At 50.3% G+C, this 17,529-nt stretch overlaps 1 protein-coding gene across 3 annotated transcripts in view; it reads right to left on the bottom strand.

The window, feature by feature from the left end:
* Positions 1 to 17,016, bottom strand: part of NKPD1 (NTPase KAP family P-loop domain containing 1) — a 38,015-nt gene extending 20,999 nt beyond the window's left edge. The window contains exons 1-3 of one of the 3 annotated variants that reach the window (XM_039509669.1): positions 16,909 to 16,986; positions 12,080 to 12,322; positions 10,070 to 10,238 (exon numbers count right to left, since the gene is read on the bottom strand). In XM_039509669.1, coding sequence (XP_039365603.1) covers positions 10,070 to 10,187 — 118 coding nt within the window. In that variant the 5' untranslated portion in view covers positions 10,188 to 10,238; positions 12,080 to 12,322; positions 16,909 to 16,986. Of the gene's footprint in view, positions 1 to 10,069; positions 10,239 to 12,079; positions 12,323 to 16,908 lie in introns of all 3 variants that reach the window. The other 2 variants (XM_039509667.1, XM_039509668.1) reach the window with 2 other exon arrangements.
* Positions 17,017 to 17,529: the final 513 nt, after the last annotated feature.

Genomic DNA, 17,529 nt, shown 5'->3' with positions numbered 1-17,529 from the left:
CTCTGGCCACCATGGAGCTCCGGGCCCTTTAAATCCCCACCGCAGCTCCAGCTGGGATTTAAAGGGCTTTGGGCTCCCGTGGCTGCAGGGAGCCCTGAGCCTTGCCGGGCTGGGGCTGGGATTTAAAGGGCCCGGAGCTCCCATGGCTGCGGGGAACTCCGAGCACTTTAAATTCTGGCTCCAGCCCGGCCGCCGGAGCTGCAGGTGGGATTTAAAGGGCTCAGAGCTCCCCACTGCTGCGGGGAGCCCAGAGCCCTTTTAATCCCGGCCACAGAAGCCAGTGTGGTCCGGCATGGCGTACTGGCTCTTGCTGGTACGCCGTACCGGACCGGACCTGCTTACTTTCACCTCTGAGGTCTGCCCTGCAATTAGTCACCTGCAGCCGGCCCATACCAGGTGACTCGGTTTAGGGGACTCTGGCTAAATTGATTAATTGTGGTGTAGAGTTTCCCGGTTGAGCAAGCTTTGGGACCCTCCCACTTTGCAGGATCCTAGAGCCCAGGCTCCAGCCCGGGCCCAAACATCTACACAACATTTAAACAGCCCCTTAGCTCAAGCCCTGTGAGTCTGCATCAGCTGGCATGAGCCAGCCACAGGTTTTTAATTGCAGGATAGACATACCCTAAGAGGTTAATGACTCAGCCTACACGTGCCTCTTCTCTGCAGCTTTTAGAAAGGGAGGAGGGGGGAGCCATATTGCTATTAGAGCAGGGGTTCTCAAATTGGGGGTCAGGATCCCTCAGGGGGTCACAGGGTTATTACACGGGGGATTGCGAGCTGTCAGCCTCCATCCCAAACCCCACTTTGCCTCCAGCATTTATAATGGTATTAAATGTATTAAAAAGTGTTTAATTTATAAGAGGCTTGCTATGTGAAAGGGGTCACCAGTACAAAAGTTTGAGAACCCCTGTGTTAGAGCGTGGAGGGGGGGAGCTCAGGAATTGGAGGGGAGAGAGCCATCAGGGGAGGTACCAATTGTGGACTCCTGGATGTTGGACCTGAGCAGCTCAGTGAAAACCCTTGCTTGACATGCAGCTACAGTTAGAAGAGTAGTGATCAGCTGTGTTAGGAGTTGTTCTAGGGATTATCGGGGGCCAGTTCTCTGGCCTGGGTGATACAGGAGGTCAGATTACATCATCATAATGGTCCCGTCTGGTTTTAGAATCTATGAACGGAATGGAAAATTGCTCAGTGTTGGTAACCCTCATGGTTTTATCATGAGTTTTGCAATACTGGAGGTTTTTAAAGCTCCAGCTCCTGGATTCATGTCATTCCATTTCCATTTAAAAAAAGAAGTCACTGTATAACCTTGAACCATACTCCCTCCTCTCCAGTGCATACAAAAGGCAGCTGCTAGCCTCCCAGGCTCAGAGCACCAGCCATGCGCTTCCCTCTTAAACACACATTTCTTTGGCAAAAGCCCAGTACTAACATATAGCTCAATCCTCCGCTGCCTTCAACACACTTTATTAGAGAGGGGTGTGGTCCAATGGATAGTATGCTAGCCAGAGACTTGTCTTCCACTCCCTGCTCTGCTGCAGACTTCCTGTGAGATCTTGAGCAAACCTCAATCTCTCTGTGCCTCAGTTTCCCAGCTGAAGATGGCCGATGATAGTACTGCCCTGCCTGAAGAGGGAGGCTAGATGCTTTAAAGAACTGTGAGGCCCCATAATGGGGGCTGGATCAATGCTAGAGGCAGCTAGGTACAATCCAAAAGACATCAGGGAAAAATCCATGGCTGGTAGGGCTAAGGAAATAAGGAATTCTTTAAGTATATTAGGAACAAAAGAAACCCTTGCAGTTATACAGGCTTTTCACTAGATGGAGATGGCAACATTGTTAATAATGCCACAGAGAAGGCAGAAGTGTTCAATAAATATTTCTGCTCTATATTGGGAAAACAGCACGCTGAAGTCCTCATAGCTGATGAGGTTGAGGAAGAACTTTCCAGTCCATTAGCAAATAAGGAGAATGTTAAACAACATTTACTAGCGGTAAATGTTTTTAAAATCAGACGGCCCAGATCACTTGTACTCAAGAATCCTAAAAGAGTTGGTTAAGGAGATCTCTGACCCACTTACGCTAATTTGTAATAAATCTTGTAATACTGGAGCTAATGCTGTGCCAATGTTCAAAAAGGACAAAAGTGGGAGGACCCAGGTAACTGTAGGCTGGTTAGCCTGACATCAATTCTGGGCAAAATAATAACAGACTGATACAGGATTCAACTGATAAAGAATGAAAGGATGAGAATATAATTAATACAAGTCAACATGGATTCTCTGCAGCTTGAGATCTTCAAACCACGATTTGAGGACTTCAGTAACTCAGACATAGGTTAGGGCTTTGTTATTGAAGTGGATGGGTGAGATTCTGTGGCCTGCGTTGTGCAGGAGGTCAGATTAGATGATCATAATGGTCCCTTCTGACCTTAAAGTCTATGAATCTATGAGTCTATGGTTTTATGGAAAATAGATCTTGCCAAACAATAATGATTTCATTCTTAAATGAGATTACAAGTTTGGTTGTTAAGGTAACTGCAGAGATGTAATACATTTATTCTTCTGTATGGTGACTTGGTTATAATGTATAAGTATCTTCACGGGGAGAAAATACCAGGTACTAAAGGACTCTCATCTAGCAAAAAAAGACAGAATAGGAACCAATGGCTGAAAGCTGAAGCCAGACAAATTCAAATTAAACCAGGCACAATTTTTTAACAGTGAGTGCGATGAACCATTGGAACAAACTACCAAGGGAATTAATGGAGTCTCCATGTCTTTCTGGAAGACAGACTTTATCTGGACACAACTTATTGGGCTCAGTACAGTGGCGGATGAGTGAAAGTTAGTGGCCTCTTAGCACATCTACCAGATCAGGCCTCATAGGCCAGTTAGGTGGAGGAATAACTGTCTTCCCCTGGTTCGTGCATCACACAGGGGCTGAGGTGTCCAGACATTTAGAGGGAGGCAGCAGTGCGTGTACCTAGAGGCAGAAACTTGGGTACCTATGGAACTTATACTGCAAAAACCAAAGGCACTGAGTGAGTTTAGGTGCCATTATAGTCCAGTGCCAGCTGAGCGGGGATTTTGTGATTTCCAATAGAACCTCATTCTGGGATTTAGGTGCTTAACACAGCCCCAATCCTTTTTGTGAATCTAACCCTTAGGTCTAAAGTAGGGGTGGGCAAACTTTTTGGGGCGAGGGACACATCTGGGTGAGGAAATTGTATGCAGGGCCAGGGCAGGGGGGGTGGAGTGCGGGATGTGGAGGAAGGGGCTCAGGACAAGGGATTGGGGCAGAGAAGGGGTGCAGAGTGTAAGAGGGGGCTCAGGGAAGGGGGCTGGGGTACAGGAGGGGTGCGGAGTGCAGGACGGGGCTCAGGGCAGGGAGTTGGGGTGCACGGGGTGCAGGGTGCAGCAGGGAGCTCAGGGCAGGTGGTTGGAATGCACAGGAGTGCAGAAAGGGGCTCAGGGCAGGGAGTTGGGTGCAGGAGGGGTGCGAGGTACAGGCAGAGGGCTTAGGGCAGGAAGTTGAGGGGCGGGGGGCAGGAGGGGTTTGAGCTCCAGCCCGGTGCTGCTTACCTAAAGTGGCTCCGGGGTGGCAGTGGCGCACACCAGGGCCAAGGCAGGCTCCCTGCATGCCTGCCCTGTCCCCATGCCACTCCAGGAAGTGCTGCGGCCCCTGGGTGGGGGGGGGCAGAGAGCTCTGCGTGCGCACATGGAGCCCTTTGCCTCCCGGCCCGGGGGCTGCTTCTGAGAGCAGCGCCGGGCCCGCAGCACCACCAGGGGTAATCCCGCGGGCCGGATCCAAAGCCCTGAAGGGCCGGATCTGGCCCGTGGGCCATAGTTTGCCCATCCCTGGTCTAAAGACATTGATAGACAGGATACAGTGGGAGAGCCGGAGAAAGGTGCTAATTTAGATTCATGTTCCCAGAGGTGGATTTACAATGAAACACACGGTGCCCTGACACGGGGCCTCACAATTACAGGGGGCCCCAGGACCGGGCAGCCCTGCACCGTCCAACACCCCCTGTGGGGGGCAGAAGCTGTGGGGGAGAGCAGGGAGGGAGCCATTTAAGAGCCATGCTGGAGGTGCAGCGTGTGGTGTGTTCTCCCAGCCGGTGAGCAGGCTCCTGCTGCCTCCTGAGGCTCCTGCTGCTGGCTGGCACTGGCAGCCAGGTGAGGCAGGCAGGTGAGGGGCCGGGTGGGGGCGCACTGTAGGGGAGGTGAGCGTGCTTCCCTGGTGGGGTGTCTGCCCATGTCTGTCCTGCTGCCTGGCTTCTCTGGAGGCCGGGCAGCACAGGTGCAGTCCCTGGCGTGCACTGCTGCTGGCGGCCCCTGGAAAAAGGCATGGGGAAGGGAGCGGCTGGCAAGGGGGGTCTCAGCTCTCACGTGCTGCTGCCACCACAGCTCCCTTTGGCAGCGAACAGGAGCAGCAGTGGGGCAGGGATATATCGACCAGCCAGCCAGGTAAGGTAACCCAGTGGCCACGACTGGGACTGCCCCAGCCCCAAACCACACCCCCTCCCGCACACTGTCCCCTACTCCCCGTAGCTTCCTGCCCTGAGCCGCTCCCACACCCCCATCAGCCCCCTGCCCTCACTCCTGCACCCCTCCCCACACACACCCAGCCCCACCCACAACCCTTGTCCTGACTCCTGCACGCCCCCAACCCCATCCCCTCCCTGAGCACCAAATGGGAGTTCCTGCACCCCCACCATCCCCACTTGCACCCCTCACAGCAAACAGAAGCTGCCCCAGGTAAGAGCTCCACACCCCAACCCTCTGTCCCAACCCCCAGCCCGCTCCTGCACCCTAACTCCCTCCCAGACCCCTCACCCCAACCCTGAGCCTCCTCTCACATCCTAACTCCTGGTCAGACCATGCACCCCAATGTTCTTTTATGTTTTTTTTTAGTAAAGCACTCTTATCCAAAGCACTTTACAATAGTTAGCTAACGGTACAAACAATGTTTGGAAAGATCATTAAGTGGTCCGCCAAGACCCTTAGCAATTTTCAAGTGGTCTGTGAAAAAAAAGTTAGACTACAAAACCAATCAAGGTATCTCACTTTATTTTCATTTACTACCCATTACTTATAATATAGGAGGAGGATGAAGAAAAAGAGAATGAAAAACAAGGATGGGGAGATAAGAGAGAATGTTCTTTTTCTTGGCTGGGTTCCCAGGGGGTCCCCAAAAATGAAGCTGAGCACAGGGCCCCACTATCTCTAAATCCACCACTGCATGTTCCTAGATTCATAAAGTTTAAGGGCTGAAGGGACAATTAGGTTCATCCCTTCAAGAAGGGTGTTGGTAAATTGGAGTGGGCTCAGAGAAGAGCCATAAGACTGATTCAAGGATTAGAAAACCTGCTTCATAGTGAGAGACTCAATGAGCCCAATCCCAGATCTTTCTCTTTCTTTGGGAACTTAATGTCTAAATTCTTAAGTTTGGGAGTCTATGACCTAATCTGCAAAATACGGAAGTGTCTTCTTCCCGAGTCATGTGTCACACACTCCAGTGAAACACAATCAGGGTCATGTTCCTGCATGGTACCAACTGTGCCGCTGTCCTGTATCCCTGGAAAATCAGCAATAGCATCAGAAATGCTGCTTGCAGAACCAGGGGACCGAAGAATAGCTAATCCCTTTGTCCTTACCCACTGGCCTAGGAGCAGCTACTAGATGAATGTCATACCAATATCACCGTCAAGCAAAATATATGGTGTCTCTGCTCCCCAGTCCTGGCTGGCCATGTTTTCCATCCTGTTAGCAGGGAGTGATTCCGAGTGCTGTCTCAATGAGTCAACAGGTGACTGATTACCCCATTTGGAGGGAGATAGAAGTGGGTCTCTGGAGTGAGGGGCTCTAGAGTGTGAGCCGGGGGAGGTTAGAGCTGAACGACAGATATCTTGCTATTAATGTCTTCATTAATAAAACCAAGCCCAGGATGGCTGAAGTTGAGAAAGACTCTTGCTCACATGAGGTGTCAGTGGTGGGGCTTGTGTTCAAAATGTCTCTGCACAAAGCGGGGGGAGGGGGCGGAGAATGGGTGACATCCGGAAAGGATGATGGAACAGCAGAAACAGCATCATGACCAGATTCTGCAGCATCAGGTGTCACTACAATTTACGAACAAACAGCAGGAACTACAATTTATGAACCCAACAGGAACAGGAGAGACAGTTCCAAGAGCGGCTGTTCTAGAGGTTCATTAACCATTAGTCTCTCACTGCCTCTTTGCTAGTGGGAATGGCAGAGACAGACTCAAAAACCCTTATATGTCCCCTAGCCACCTGGGAGGGACAAAGATACATGTCGTTTTAGCATGGGTTGCATAAGGCGATAACTTGGCCTATTTCATCTGAAAGGCAGGATGGTAAAGATTGTAGGTTCTCATTTTAGAGACATGGGGTTCTAATCTCAGTTCTGCCTATCCAACCTGTTAATTATGTTATCTGTAAGATGGAGAATGAAGTTTATTCCTTATGGCCAGGAAATGAGGCCCTTTCAATAAGGATTGCACAGTGCATAGAAGTATTAAAAGCAGTCACTAGAAGAGCTTGCGGTAAAAGCTTTTAGATCTAGAGATCCTAGTTTCCGTTCTTGCAAATGGCCCAAAGAGAGGTGGTGATATGTTGTCTCTAACCACTAGATCATATTCTGCTGCCACAAGCAGAGCCCAAGAACCTTGGTACCCAACATCTAGTTCTCTGATAGTGGTGTCACTTTCTCTGGACTGCTCCTTGCAGCAGACAGGACTGTACCACCCGCTGCGGCCCCTAGCACTGAAGTGTAGGTGCTCTGCGCTGTGCAGTTGTGGGTTTGAACCTTGATGATAACCTGGGAAAGTCTCTGTAAGCTAGTGTGAAGGCCCTGGAATAATTCTTAAAATGACTTCATGTTGCAAAGTGTTATATTAAGCTGGGAATTCGGATGTTGTGTTCATGTTCATTTTATTGTTGCATTTGTAGTGTTTGTGTTTTGGTTAATGGGCGCTGTCCCTTTAAGAAGAGGCCAGGGAGTCTCTATTACAGGGTTTGTATTATTTGAAGTATTGGGGATGGGTGAGTGTCGGCCTGCCCAAAATTAAAGGCTCTCCCCTTCAATTAAGGGGGAGGAACCACTGGACCCAGGCATCAATTGAATACGGAGGGGACAATAAATGAAAAAACGGGAGTGGGGCGAGGTCAGAGGTTAAGAATCAGGGATCCAGAGGGGGACACCGTAGCAGATAAAAAGTTGTTCTCTTTTAATGGATGTTTAGTGGCCTCTACATGAGATGCGTTTGGTGGGTTTCAGCTCCACCTCCAAACTCACCACTGGGCTCTATACTAATTTGCAGACTCAGCAGAGAGGCCAAGAACTGCTGGGGCCATGGGGAGTGAGCAACCTTGTGATCCCTCCAGGAAGTACCCCCAGATCAGGGATGGGGCACGCTGGGAGGGCCATTTGTGTGGGAAATTTGCCTTTCTCCTCCCCTGTAGAAAAACTGAGGGCTTCACTCGCCAGGACGGCATGAGCACTAAATCCACACAGTTTTCATAAAGCCAGAGTTTATGTGCAGATTAGTTCCTTGACTGATTAGCATACCATGTTACACATAGAGCTGTACAGAACTTAGCAGCTCTGGGGCTGTAACTTTGTCTTCCCTGTTTTGTCAACGCCCACAAACCTCAGGTGTTCACACCCACATGCCCAGCTACAGCCTGCAAGGTTCCCAAGGAGGGGATGAGATAGCAGAACTCCTGTTGCTTCTTACCCTGGCTTGGGAGCCTTCTACAACCTAAAAAATACATTATCCCCCAGGCCTGCTGCTCCCCAAACTCCCCTCCCACCAGAGTAGAGGGTGACCGACCGTGAACATGGATTCTACAAAGCTTCAGAGGTCTTCTTAGCACCAAATCAGCCAAAATTGTCTCCTAAATAGTCAGCCAAAACAGACTGTAGCTGGGAAACTGAGCGCAGAAAGTTGAAACAGGTTGGATAAGGTCAAATGGTGCAGGTGTGTCTTTAAACAGACCTCAGAAAGGCAGCCACCTCAAAAGATTGGGGTTTGAGTGACTTGCCCAACATCACATAAATAATCTGCAGCAGTACTCCAGTGTTGTGTGTCCCGATCCAGTCCCTTCACCACAGAATCATATTTGCGGCCCTTCTCTTCTTCACTGTACAAATTTGACACCATCAGGTCAGGATCAAACAAAGACTGTGAATGGCTAGCCAACTACAAAAGCAGTTTCTCCTCCCTTGGTTTTCACACCTCAACTGCTAGAAGAGGGCCTCATCCTCCCTGATTGAACTAACCTCGTTATCTCTAGCCTGCTTCTTGCTTACTTATATATATACCTGTCCCTGGAAATTTCCACTACATGCATCCGACGAAGTGGGTATTCACCCACGAAAGCTCATGCTCCAAAACATCTCTTAGTCTATAAGGTGCCACAGGACTCTTTGCTGCGTAAGTGTTACTTTGATGATATTCCGTCACAGGTGACTCGCTGATCTGGCCCATGCATTGCAAAAGGCGGTGTGGCTAAGTGGGCTAAGTCTAGGGACTGTCATCCTAACCCTACCTCAACTGAACTTGCAAAATCTCTTCTCTGCAAAATTTGGGACTGGTGCTTGCCTTCCTTTGGGAGTACGAGATCTTACTGGATAAAAAGAACCTTTCTGTTCACTTCACAGCGAACAGATGTCAGGAGAAGAACACTCAAACTCTCAGTCCCCAAGGCAAGTGGACTTTCCCCAAGGCAAGAGGATATTCTATAGGTTGCTTGCTAAGCTGCGGAGTTCAGCGTGGAGCCAGCTCACAGCCCAAGCCAGAAGTGGTTGGCTCAGCAGAAGTGACCCAGACAACTAGTAGCCTTTAATAATGACTGTTTGGAGTGAGCCTGGTGCCAGCACTAGATCACCATAAGGGCAGTCCGGGGAGATACGTTTGGATCTTCCCGTCTGTTGTCTCTAAATCCCTCTGCAAAACCGGTTAGAAGATGATGAGTTTGGAGGCCCTGTATCTTGGGCACAACCTGGTCAAATGACCCCAAATCTGTACCACAAATTCTACCAGGGGCCCTAGGGTGGCATAGCTATTTTCAAGGCAATCTAGCTAAGCATGTGGATTTTAGAGCCATTTGAAAAATCAGCTTTAAACAGAAACCTTGGTGGAACCTGCACTGTAAAGTTGCTATCACTCCTCCAGAACTGGAGCCGTTTACAAAAGGAAGAAAGGTGTATCTAGGGAGTTTTCCTATTATTCTCCCAGGCAAGGACCCATTCGTATCATAGACTCATAGACTTTAAGGTCAGAAGGTACCATTATGATCATCTAGTCTGACCTCCTGCACAATGCAGGCCACAGAATCTCACCCACCCACTCCTGTAACAAACCCCTAACCTATGTCTGAGTTATCGAAGTCCCCAAATTGCAGTTTGAAGACCTCAAGCTGCAGAGAATCCTCCAGAAAGTGACCCGAGCCCCATGCTGCAGAGGAAGACGAAAAACCTCCAGGGCCTCTACCAATCTGCCCTGGAGGAAAATTCCTTCCCGACCCCAAATATGGCAATCAGTTAAACCCTGAGCATGTGGGCAAGACTCACCAGCCAGCACCCAGGAAAGAATTCTCTGTAGTAACTCAGATCCCAACCCATCTAACATCCCATCACAGACCACTGGGCATACTTACCTGCATAATTAGGCTATCCCATCATACCATCCCCTCCATAAATTTATCAAGCTTAGTCTTAAAGCCAGATATGTCTTTTGCCCCCACTACATCATCTTTGCCCTCGTCCTGTCCCCAAGCCCCTGCCTGCATTGTGATCTTCTCCTAATTGCAATCTTTGCCGTTGCTTGTTTTACAAAAGGGTATGTACAGTTCTGGCACTGAGGGTAAGACGTATAAATAGTAATGAGAAGTAACACAGAGTCTGAAAAGTTGATGCTAATGGATGGGCTCTTGCATGTGACTTCCAAAGCATGTAAAGTCACTCAGCTTTCTCCTGGACTCCCACTTCCCAAACACAACAGAGACAGGGCATTACAGCATGTCTGTATCTGGCTGTACCTTTGTTGTTGGTTTCCTGATCCATGAAGTAGATCTGCCCCTTTGAGCCTTTACCTCCGACTCCAGAAGGTTCCTCAACATGTTCTAAGCAGGCGCTTTCTTCGTCACTCGAACTCATCGGTGTTAGATCAGGAGATCTGTCCCCAAGATTTCCCAGGTAGGCAGAGGACTGGGGAAAAGAACAATCATGGCGATTAGTTTAATAGCTGCCTTTAGTTCCTAATCAGTAATGGAACGAACACATATATAAAAGAAAAGCTTGTGAGCTGGGAGGGGCTGACGGAGCAATAAGTAGCATTACAGGGTTAACATAGAAATAGGGCCTCACCAAATTCACGGCCAGAAGGTTTTTTAATTGGTCAATTTCACAGGTTCAGATGTTTCCATCTGAAATTTCATGGTGGTGTAATCATGGGGGTCCCAAAATGGGATCGTGCGTGTGTGCGGGGGTGTTTGCAAAGTTGTTGCGGGGGGGGGGGGCGGGGGAAGAGTCCCAAGATTGCCACCCTCACTTCTGTGCTGCCTAGGCAGCAGCCTCTGAGCTTCCTGCAGTTAGAGGAGGTTCCCGGAGGTGGGTAGGATCTCCCGCATAGTGCTTGCTGTGCCCCAGCTGGGGGCTCCTAGGTGCTAGTCCAGGCCAGTGACAGATTAAGGCAGGGGTCCCCAGCCAATCTGCCCCACCGGAGATGCTGGTGGAGGAAGCCCGGAGCAGTGGCAGAAGCTGTGGGTCGGGGGAGGGCAGAAGTCCCAATCTTGGGCTGACCCAGCTAGACTGGTGGGGGTGCCCTAAGCCCTGGCTGCCCCAGCCGGAATGACAGGGAGCAGAAGCTCAGAGCCTGGGTTGCCTTTGTTGGGGGAGTGGAAGCCTCCAGCCCAGCCTGCCCCAAGCTCTGGCTTGAATTGGGGGAGGCCCTGAGCCAAGACTGCTCTGGCTGTAGCTGGCAGGAGTGGAAGCCTCCAGTCCCAGGAGCCTCCGGGGAAGGAAGCCCTGAGCTCCGTGCCTGGAGCCATGGCAAGAGTTGCAAGGTGTTGGGGAGGGGGGCAGAAGGCCAGAGACTGGGCTGTCCCAGCTGCAGCCGCCGGGAGCAAAAGCCCCCAGCCTGGCAGGAGCCACTGGAGGAGGAAGCCCTGACCTTGGTGCTGGGAGCTGTGGCGGGAGCCACAGGGCGAGGGAGGGAACGGAAGCCCAGATCCCTGCTGCAGCACACAAGTGAGGTTGTTTCACCCTCATTTCTGTGCTGCCTCTGGAGGTGGGTCTGATTTCCTCACCAAGAGCAGCCATGCAGGGGAAAACCAACTCCTGTCCCTCCCCAGCATGTCCAGACTAGCAACTAGGAGCCCTAGGGAAGATCAGATCTCATGGTCCGTGACATGTTTTTCATGCCGTGAAATTGGTAGAGCCCTCCATATAAACTAGATTGTGACTGAACTACAGTATGACGGCATGAAGGGAAGGCAGTAGCTATAATATACCTAGGTTTTAACGAAGTATTTGATACCTCTCCTCATGAAATCCTACTAGCAATGTGAATTCAGACTGGGTCAGCGATGTGTACTGCCACATACTCTGCAAACTGGCTAAAGAACCAACTCTGGAGGGATTGAGGATAGTGTGTTGAGTTGGGTGGGAGGGGCCTGGTAACATGTATTTCGGGTACATCTTCACTTCGAGATGTGGGTGTAAGTTCTGGCTTGAGGAGACATACCTGCTCTGATCAGGCCAGCATGCTGAAACTAGAGTGTAGCTGTGGCAGAATGAGCAAAAAGGAGGGGCTAGCCGCCTGAGTATGTGGCTAGAGTCTTGGATGGGTATGTACTTGGGTGGCTAGCCCCTCCTGGCGCTTGCACCGCTGTGGCTACATGGTATTTTTAGTGCATTAATGCAATCAGAGTTACCATGGGTATGTCTCCTAGAGCCAGGAATTACACCCTCAGCTTGCAGTGTAGCCGTGCCCATAGATTGGGAGAGGGGGTGAAGTCATAGTAATTACATTTCCAAATGATACATACTGAGTGCAGCTGCAAACAGCAGTGTAAGCCAGGGAGGCAGCTAACAGGCAGCTGCTATTGCTGCTTCTCTTCCTGACTTGTTTCATTTTTCCTTGTGCTCCCCCATCTCTCTGTCTATCTCCAGCTGTTGTCTCTTGTCTTATTCTTAGATGCTCATAGAGCAGGAATCATCTTTTGGTTCGGTGTTTTGTACAATGCCTTGGGCTGTGGGGTCTGGTTGATGTCTGGGGCTCCTATGTGTTACTGTAAGAATTAATAATATACAGTAATAATAATAATAATAATACAGTGACAGTGCAATGCCATACACTGTCTGTGGGGACCATTGTGTGACATTTATGAATAGTTTCAGCATGATTGTGTTCTGCGCCCTGGGGGAGGGTTACTACAGCTCCTACAAGAATGACAAGCAGTGGAGTTGATTATGCCTGGAATTGTAAACAACTCTGGAGAAGCCCCTCTGGCTGCCCTCTGGGGATGGCGTGCATGTATGGGTTCAGATGTGGGGCAAGTCTACACTATCATGATACATTGGTGCAGCTAGAGTGCGTCTGGTGAGGAAATGTTGTGCCAATGGGAGAGTGCTCTCCTGTCAGCATAATTACTCCACCTCTGCAAGAGGCAGAAGTTATGTTGGTGGGAGAGCATCTCCTGCGAACATAGTGTGGTGTGGACACCTGGCTGTAAGTAGATGTAATTTACATCACTAAGAGGGGTGTTGTTTTCACACCCCTGAGTGACATAAATTACATCGACTTAAGCAGTAGTCTCCTAATTAGAGATGGGCTGGATGCAGTACACATCTACCCCTTCCAATTTGGGAAAGGTTATATTCTGATTGGGATTCAGAACCAAACCTCACAACTGAGGCCCATAGGTTTGGCTCATAACCCTTGACCTGAACAATCTTGGAAATCTGTACAGATTCAAAATCAAATCGGTACCTAGCTGTGAAATCCACAGCTTGGACCCAAAATATGTTCTAGTTCAAACAGAACTTGATTCACGGAAGTCCTATGGACTCTGTTATACAGGTGATCAGACCTAAGTTCCCTCTAAGATAGACCGCACAGCAGGCTATCAAGGGCAGCACAGGAGCACAGCGGAGAGGAGCCTCTCCCCCACAGCCCCAGAGCTGCCACGGCTGGGGAGAGGCACCTATCCCCCTGACCCCAGAACTGCTGTGGCCGGGGAGAGGGCTGAGGGGAGTGCTCTCTCCCTGCCGCAGTGCCGGGCAGACTGCACTCCAAATCCCTCATCCCCAGCCCCACCCCCAGCCAGAGCCCTCACCCCCCCAATGCACACTCCAATCCTCTGCCACAGTCCTGAGCCCCCTCCCACATTCACAACCCCTTGACCCCACCCCCACCATACATCACCTCCATATTGGTGTGCATAACAAAATTCATTCTGCACATGGATGTAAAAAATCAGAGGGAACATTGGTCAGACTAGATTATCACAATGGTCCCTTCTGGCCTTATAATAACTGAACGTATGAATCTATGTCTCGCCCTGCCCACTGATTCTGGAACTGTTCTTTGAAGCATAAATGTGATGAGTTCATGATTGACAGCGCCAAAGTCCTTCACATCCACGGTGTTGTAAAAATCAGGTCAGCCTCACCCCATGTTGGTTCTCTCATGTTTTGGAATTAGAATTATTCTTCACTAGGTCTAAAAATATTGTTAAACAAACTTTCTGCATTGCAAACATTGCATGGCAATTAACACAGGCCTGCACCTCCTTATAATGCTACCTTCACACTTAGGCATTCTCAATTTCTGCACCATATGTCTGCTTTTCCTATACTCCCCAGCTAGGAGCCCTGTAATGTGCTGCACTTTGGCCTTTCTGTTTCTATTTGCTCTTTGCATAAAGCCACAGAGTTTGGGCCCAGAATCAGAGCTGACTCTAAATACCCGCATATTCAAATTGAGCTCTAACTTTAACTATAGATGATTGCCAATCCTGACCTCTGGATCTCAGCACCCTTCAGATCCTAGATCTACTGGATACCCACCACAAACACCCACTCATCAACCCCCCACACTGAACGTTTCATAGAGGCGACAGCCAGCCACACATTGGCATTTCTCCTGTGTGATTGTGTGAGGGATATAGAAACAGGAGGATAATCGGTGGCTCGGAGCTGTAGGAGGAATATCACTGAATATACTGGGCAGATCGTGGGGGTGCTGCACTCTGGGGGTGAAATATGGACAGGTCAAGAGTGCTTCGGGAGGTTGAGCTGTGGGACAGTCTCACAGGACCGGCGGTGCTGGAGGGAAGCTGAGCTGTGGGACACACTGACAGGGCCGGTGGTGCTGGGGGGAGGGGCTGAGCTGTGAGACACACTGACAGGGCTGGTGGTGCTGGTGGGGAGCTGACCTGTGGGGGACACTGACAGGGCTGGTGGTGCTGGGGGGAGGGGCTGAGCTGTGGGACACACTGACAGGGCTGGTGGTGCTGGTGGGGAGCTGACCTGTGGGACACACTGACAGGGCTGGTGGTGCTGGGGGGAGGGGCTGAGCTGTGAGACACACTGACAGGGCTGGTGGTGCTGGGGGGGAGCTGACCTGTGAGACACACTGACAGGGCCGGTGGTGCTGGGTGGAGGGGCTGAGCTGTGGGACACACTGATGGATTTAGGGTGTCCACTTATGCATCCCCAGGACATCCCCTTTATACTGCCTCTTCCTCCTGCATGACCCCACCACCTCTGTTCATGTGTGCAAGCAGGGCCGGCTCTACTGTTTTTGCCGCCCCGAGCAGCATGCCAAATTGCCACCGCGGGCGGCGGGGGCAGTCCATGTGCTGTTAGGGTGGCACATGCGTTTCCGCGGCGGCGGCAATTTGGCGGCAGCTTCTATGTTCAGCTGTCCGCAGCGGCGCAGCTTCTGTCTTCTGGCTGAAGACAGAAGCTGCCTCCGAATTTCCGCCGCCGCGGAAACGCGCGTGCCACCCTAACGGCACACAGACTGCCCCCGCCGTCCGCAGTGACAATTCGGTGCGCTGCTTGGGGGCAAAAACACAGGGACTGCTGCGCCTTGCAGATTGCCGCCCCAAGCACCTGCTTGGAATGCTGGTGCCTGGAGCCGGCCCTGTGTGCAAGGTCATCCTGTTGGGAGCGTGTGGTGCCCTCCACAAAATGGCCTTCTGTGTAATAACCACATCTGGTTTTATAAGTACTGGTCAGGGGACTAGCCATTCTAAAACAAGACTGTCCATCTTAAAACCAGCCAAATGGCCTGTGGTGCTTTGCTCATCAGATTGCTGTGACACATTCCTTCTTGTAGCCTCCACCCATGTGCTGTGTGTGAATTGCATCAGCACCCTGAAACCTCTGACCAGTTTCCTGTTGTCTAAGTCTGAACTGGGAGTAGGTTCACACACACTGGGCTGAAATAGGGAAAACCTGAGATGCTAAACTAATTCTGTGATTGACCTGCTACCAAGAAGCCCCCTTTCTCCTGCCACTCCCCTGGTTGTTAAGCACTTGTGTATTTCAGTATTCCTCTAATCAGAGGTGAGTTTGCCATGGCATACATTCCAGGAAAGCATTACCTGCTCGTTATTAAGGTCAGACACAAAGCAGCATCTTCAGAAAAGAAAATGCCAGAAAAACAATAGTAAAATGACAGAAAAACACTAAACATCAAATTTCCAAGTGCAAATAAGCAAATAACTTCCACAAAACTGCCAACCTAGGAAGCTGAATAGAAAATGCTTCCATTGTGATTCTCCAAAGTGCTGCTGCCACCCAGCAGCTGACTGAGGTTTGGATTCTGGCATCTTAAAATAACATTTGTTCTTGTCTCTCTTGGTATTTATAGGCTACCATTCACAATGGTATCTAGGGTTGCTGATTGTCTAGTGGCACAAACCCAAACACCCTTGCTTCACCCCTTCCCCAAGCCCCTGCCCCTTCTCCAAGGCCCCACCCCATTCACTCCAGCTTCCCTCCCTCCATTGCTCACTCTCCCCCACCTTCTCTCACTTTCACAGGGCTGGGGCACGGGGTTGAGGTGTGGGAGGGGGTGCGGGCTCTGGGCTAGGGTCAAGGAGTTCGGAGTGTAGGAGGTGGCTCTGGATTGAACCTGGGGCAGGGGGTTGGGGTGCAGGATGGGGTGCGGAAGGGTATGTGGACTCTGGGAGGGAGTTTGGGTGTGGGAGGGGGCTCCAGGCTGAGCCTGGGGCAGGAGGGAGTGTGGGGTGTGGGCTCTGAGGTGGAGTTTGGATGCAGGCCAATGGGAATTGTGGAGTCAGCACTCAGGGCACGGGCAGTGCGCAGAGACCCCTTACCCCCCTCTCCGGGGCCACAGGGAAGGTGCTGGCTACTTCCGGGAGCGATGCGGAGAGAGGGCAGGCAGGAAGCCTGCCTTAGCTCCGCTGCACTGCAAGGCTGTTAGCACCCCAAATCTCCCAGTGTGTCTGCAGTAGCCTCCGGGAGATAGGGCCTGATTTTCACAACCCTAAGGTATCAAGGCCTCCATATCTTTAGCTTCTTCCATCCCAGGCTCTAAAAACATTTCACAAATATGAATGAACAGAGTCTCATGATTCTCCTGTTCAGCAGGGAGATATTACAACAAACTAAAAGTAATTGTGGGATAATTTAGAAACTACCTATGCCTGGTTCCTCAAGTAGATCCTTATGGGTGGCCAGAAGGTCCCCAGGAGAAGCTCTGGGATGGGAAACATCAAGGAATCTTTCTACCCACTGAGTGGAGTTTTGTCTTTCTCACTGAATCCTCTCCCATTCTCCAAATGATGTATTATAAAATTAGCAGGGACTCCTTGATGGAGTTGCTGCTGTGTGCGCCTACCTTAGACTTTGATGTCAGGTGTCTCTCTGCCTCTGAATACATCCAGTGATCTTTGCTTCTCTTCAGTCTTTCTCTTCTGGCCACACTTATGGTTCCTTTCATGTTCCTGCTGCGCTTCTGAATTTATACATAGTCACAAGCTGGCTTCTTTCCTTTAATTACTATCACACCTTCTTTATTTTCCCTCTGGGGAATGGTATGACAAACACCTGACAACACTAAGAAAAGAATCCTCTCAAAGGAAATAATTAGCTGGGGATTAGGTAGAAATTCCGGCTGTACAAGTGGCAGCATAGAGTGCTGAGCACACAAAGAACTGCCCTCCCCTGAACTTGAGTCAGGAGATAGAAATGTCTCCATTAGGGGAACTGCAGTCGAGACTACACCACTAAATTTGGGTACCTGGTTATGTGCAATCTCTGTCCAGAGGGGGGATGTCTGGAATTAAGTGGAGTTGTGAGACTTGGAAACAGTGACCATTTGTCACAAACAAATTTGGGTAAGAAACAAGAAGAATTGGAATTGCTCGTTTATTAGCATAGATTGGATCTGGCTAGTATTACTGAAACCTTCTGAGATGAATCCCATGATTGGAATGTTAAAATCAATGGTTATAACCTA

This window comes from Mauremys reevesii, linkage group 22, assembly GCF_016161935.1.
Source record: "Mauremys reevesii isolate NIE-2019 linkage group 22, ASM1616193v1, whole genome shotgun sequence".
NCBI classification, from domain to species: domain Eukaryota; kingdom Metazoa; phylum Chordata; order Testudines; family Geoemydidae; genus Mauremys; species Mauremys reevesii.
The sequence above is the reverse complement of the archived record's forward strand: the minus strand, read 5'-3'. Positions and strand labels throughout refer to the sequence as shown.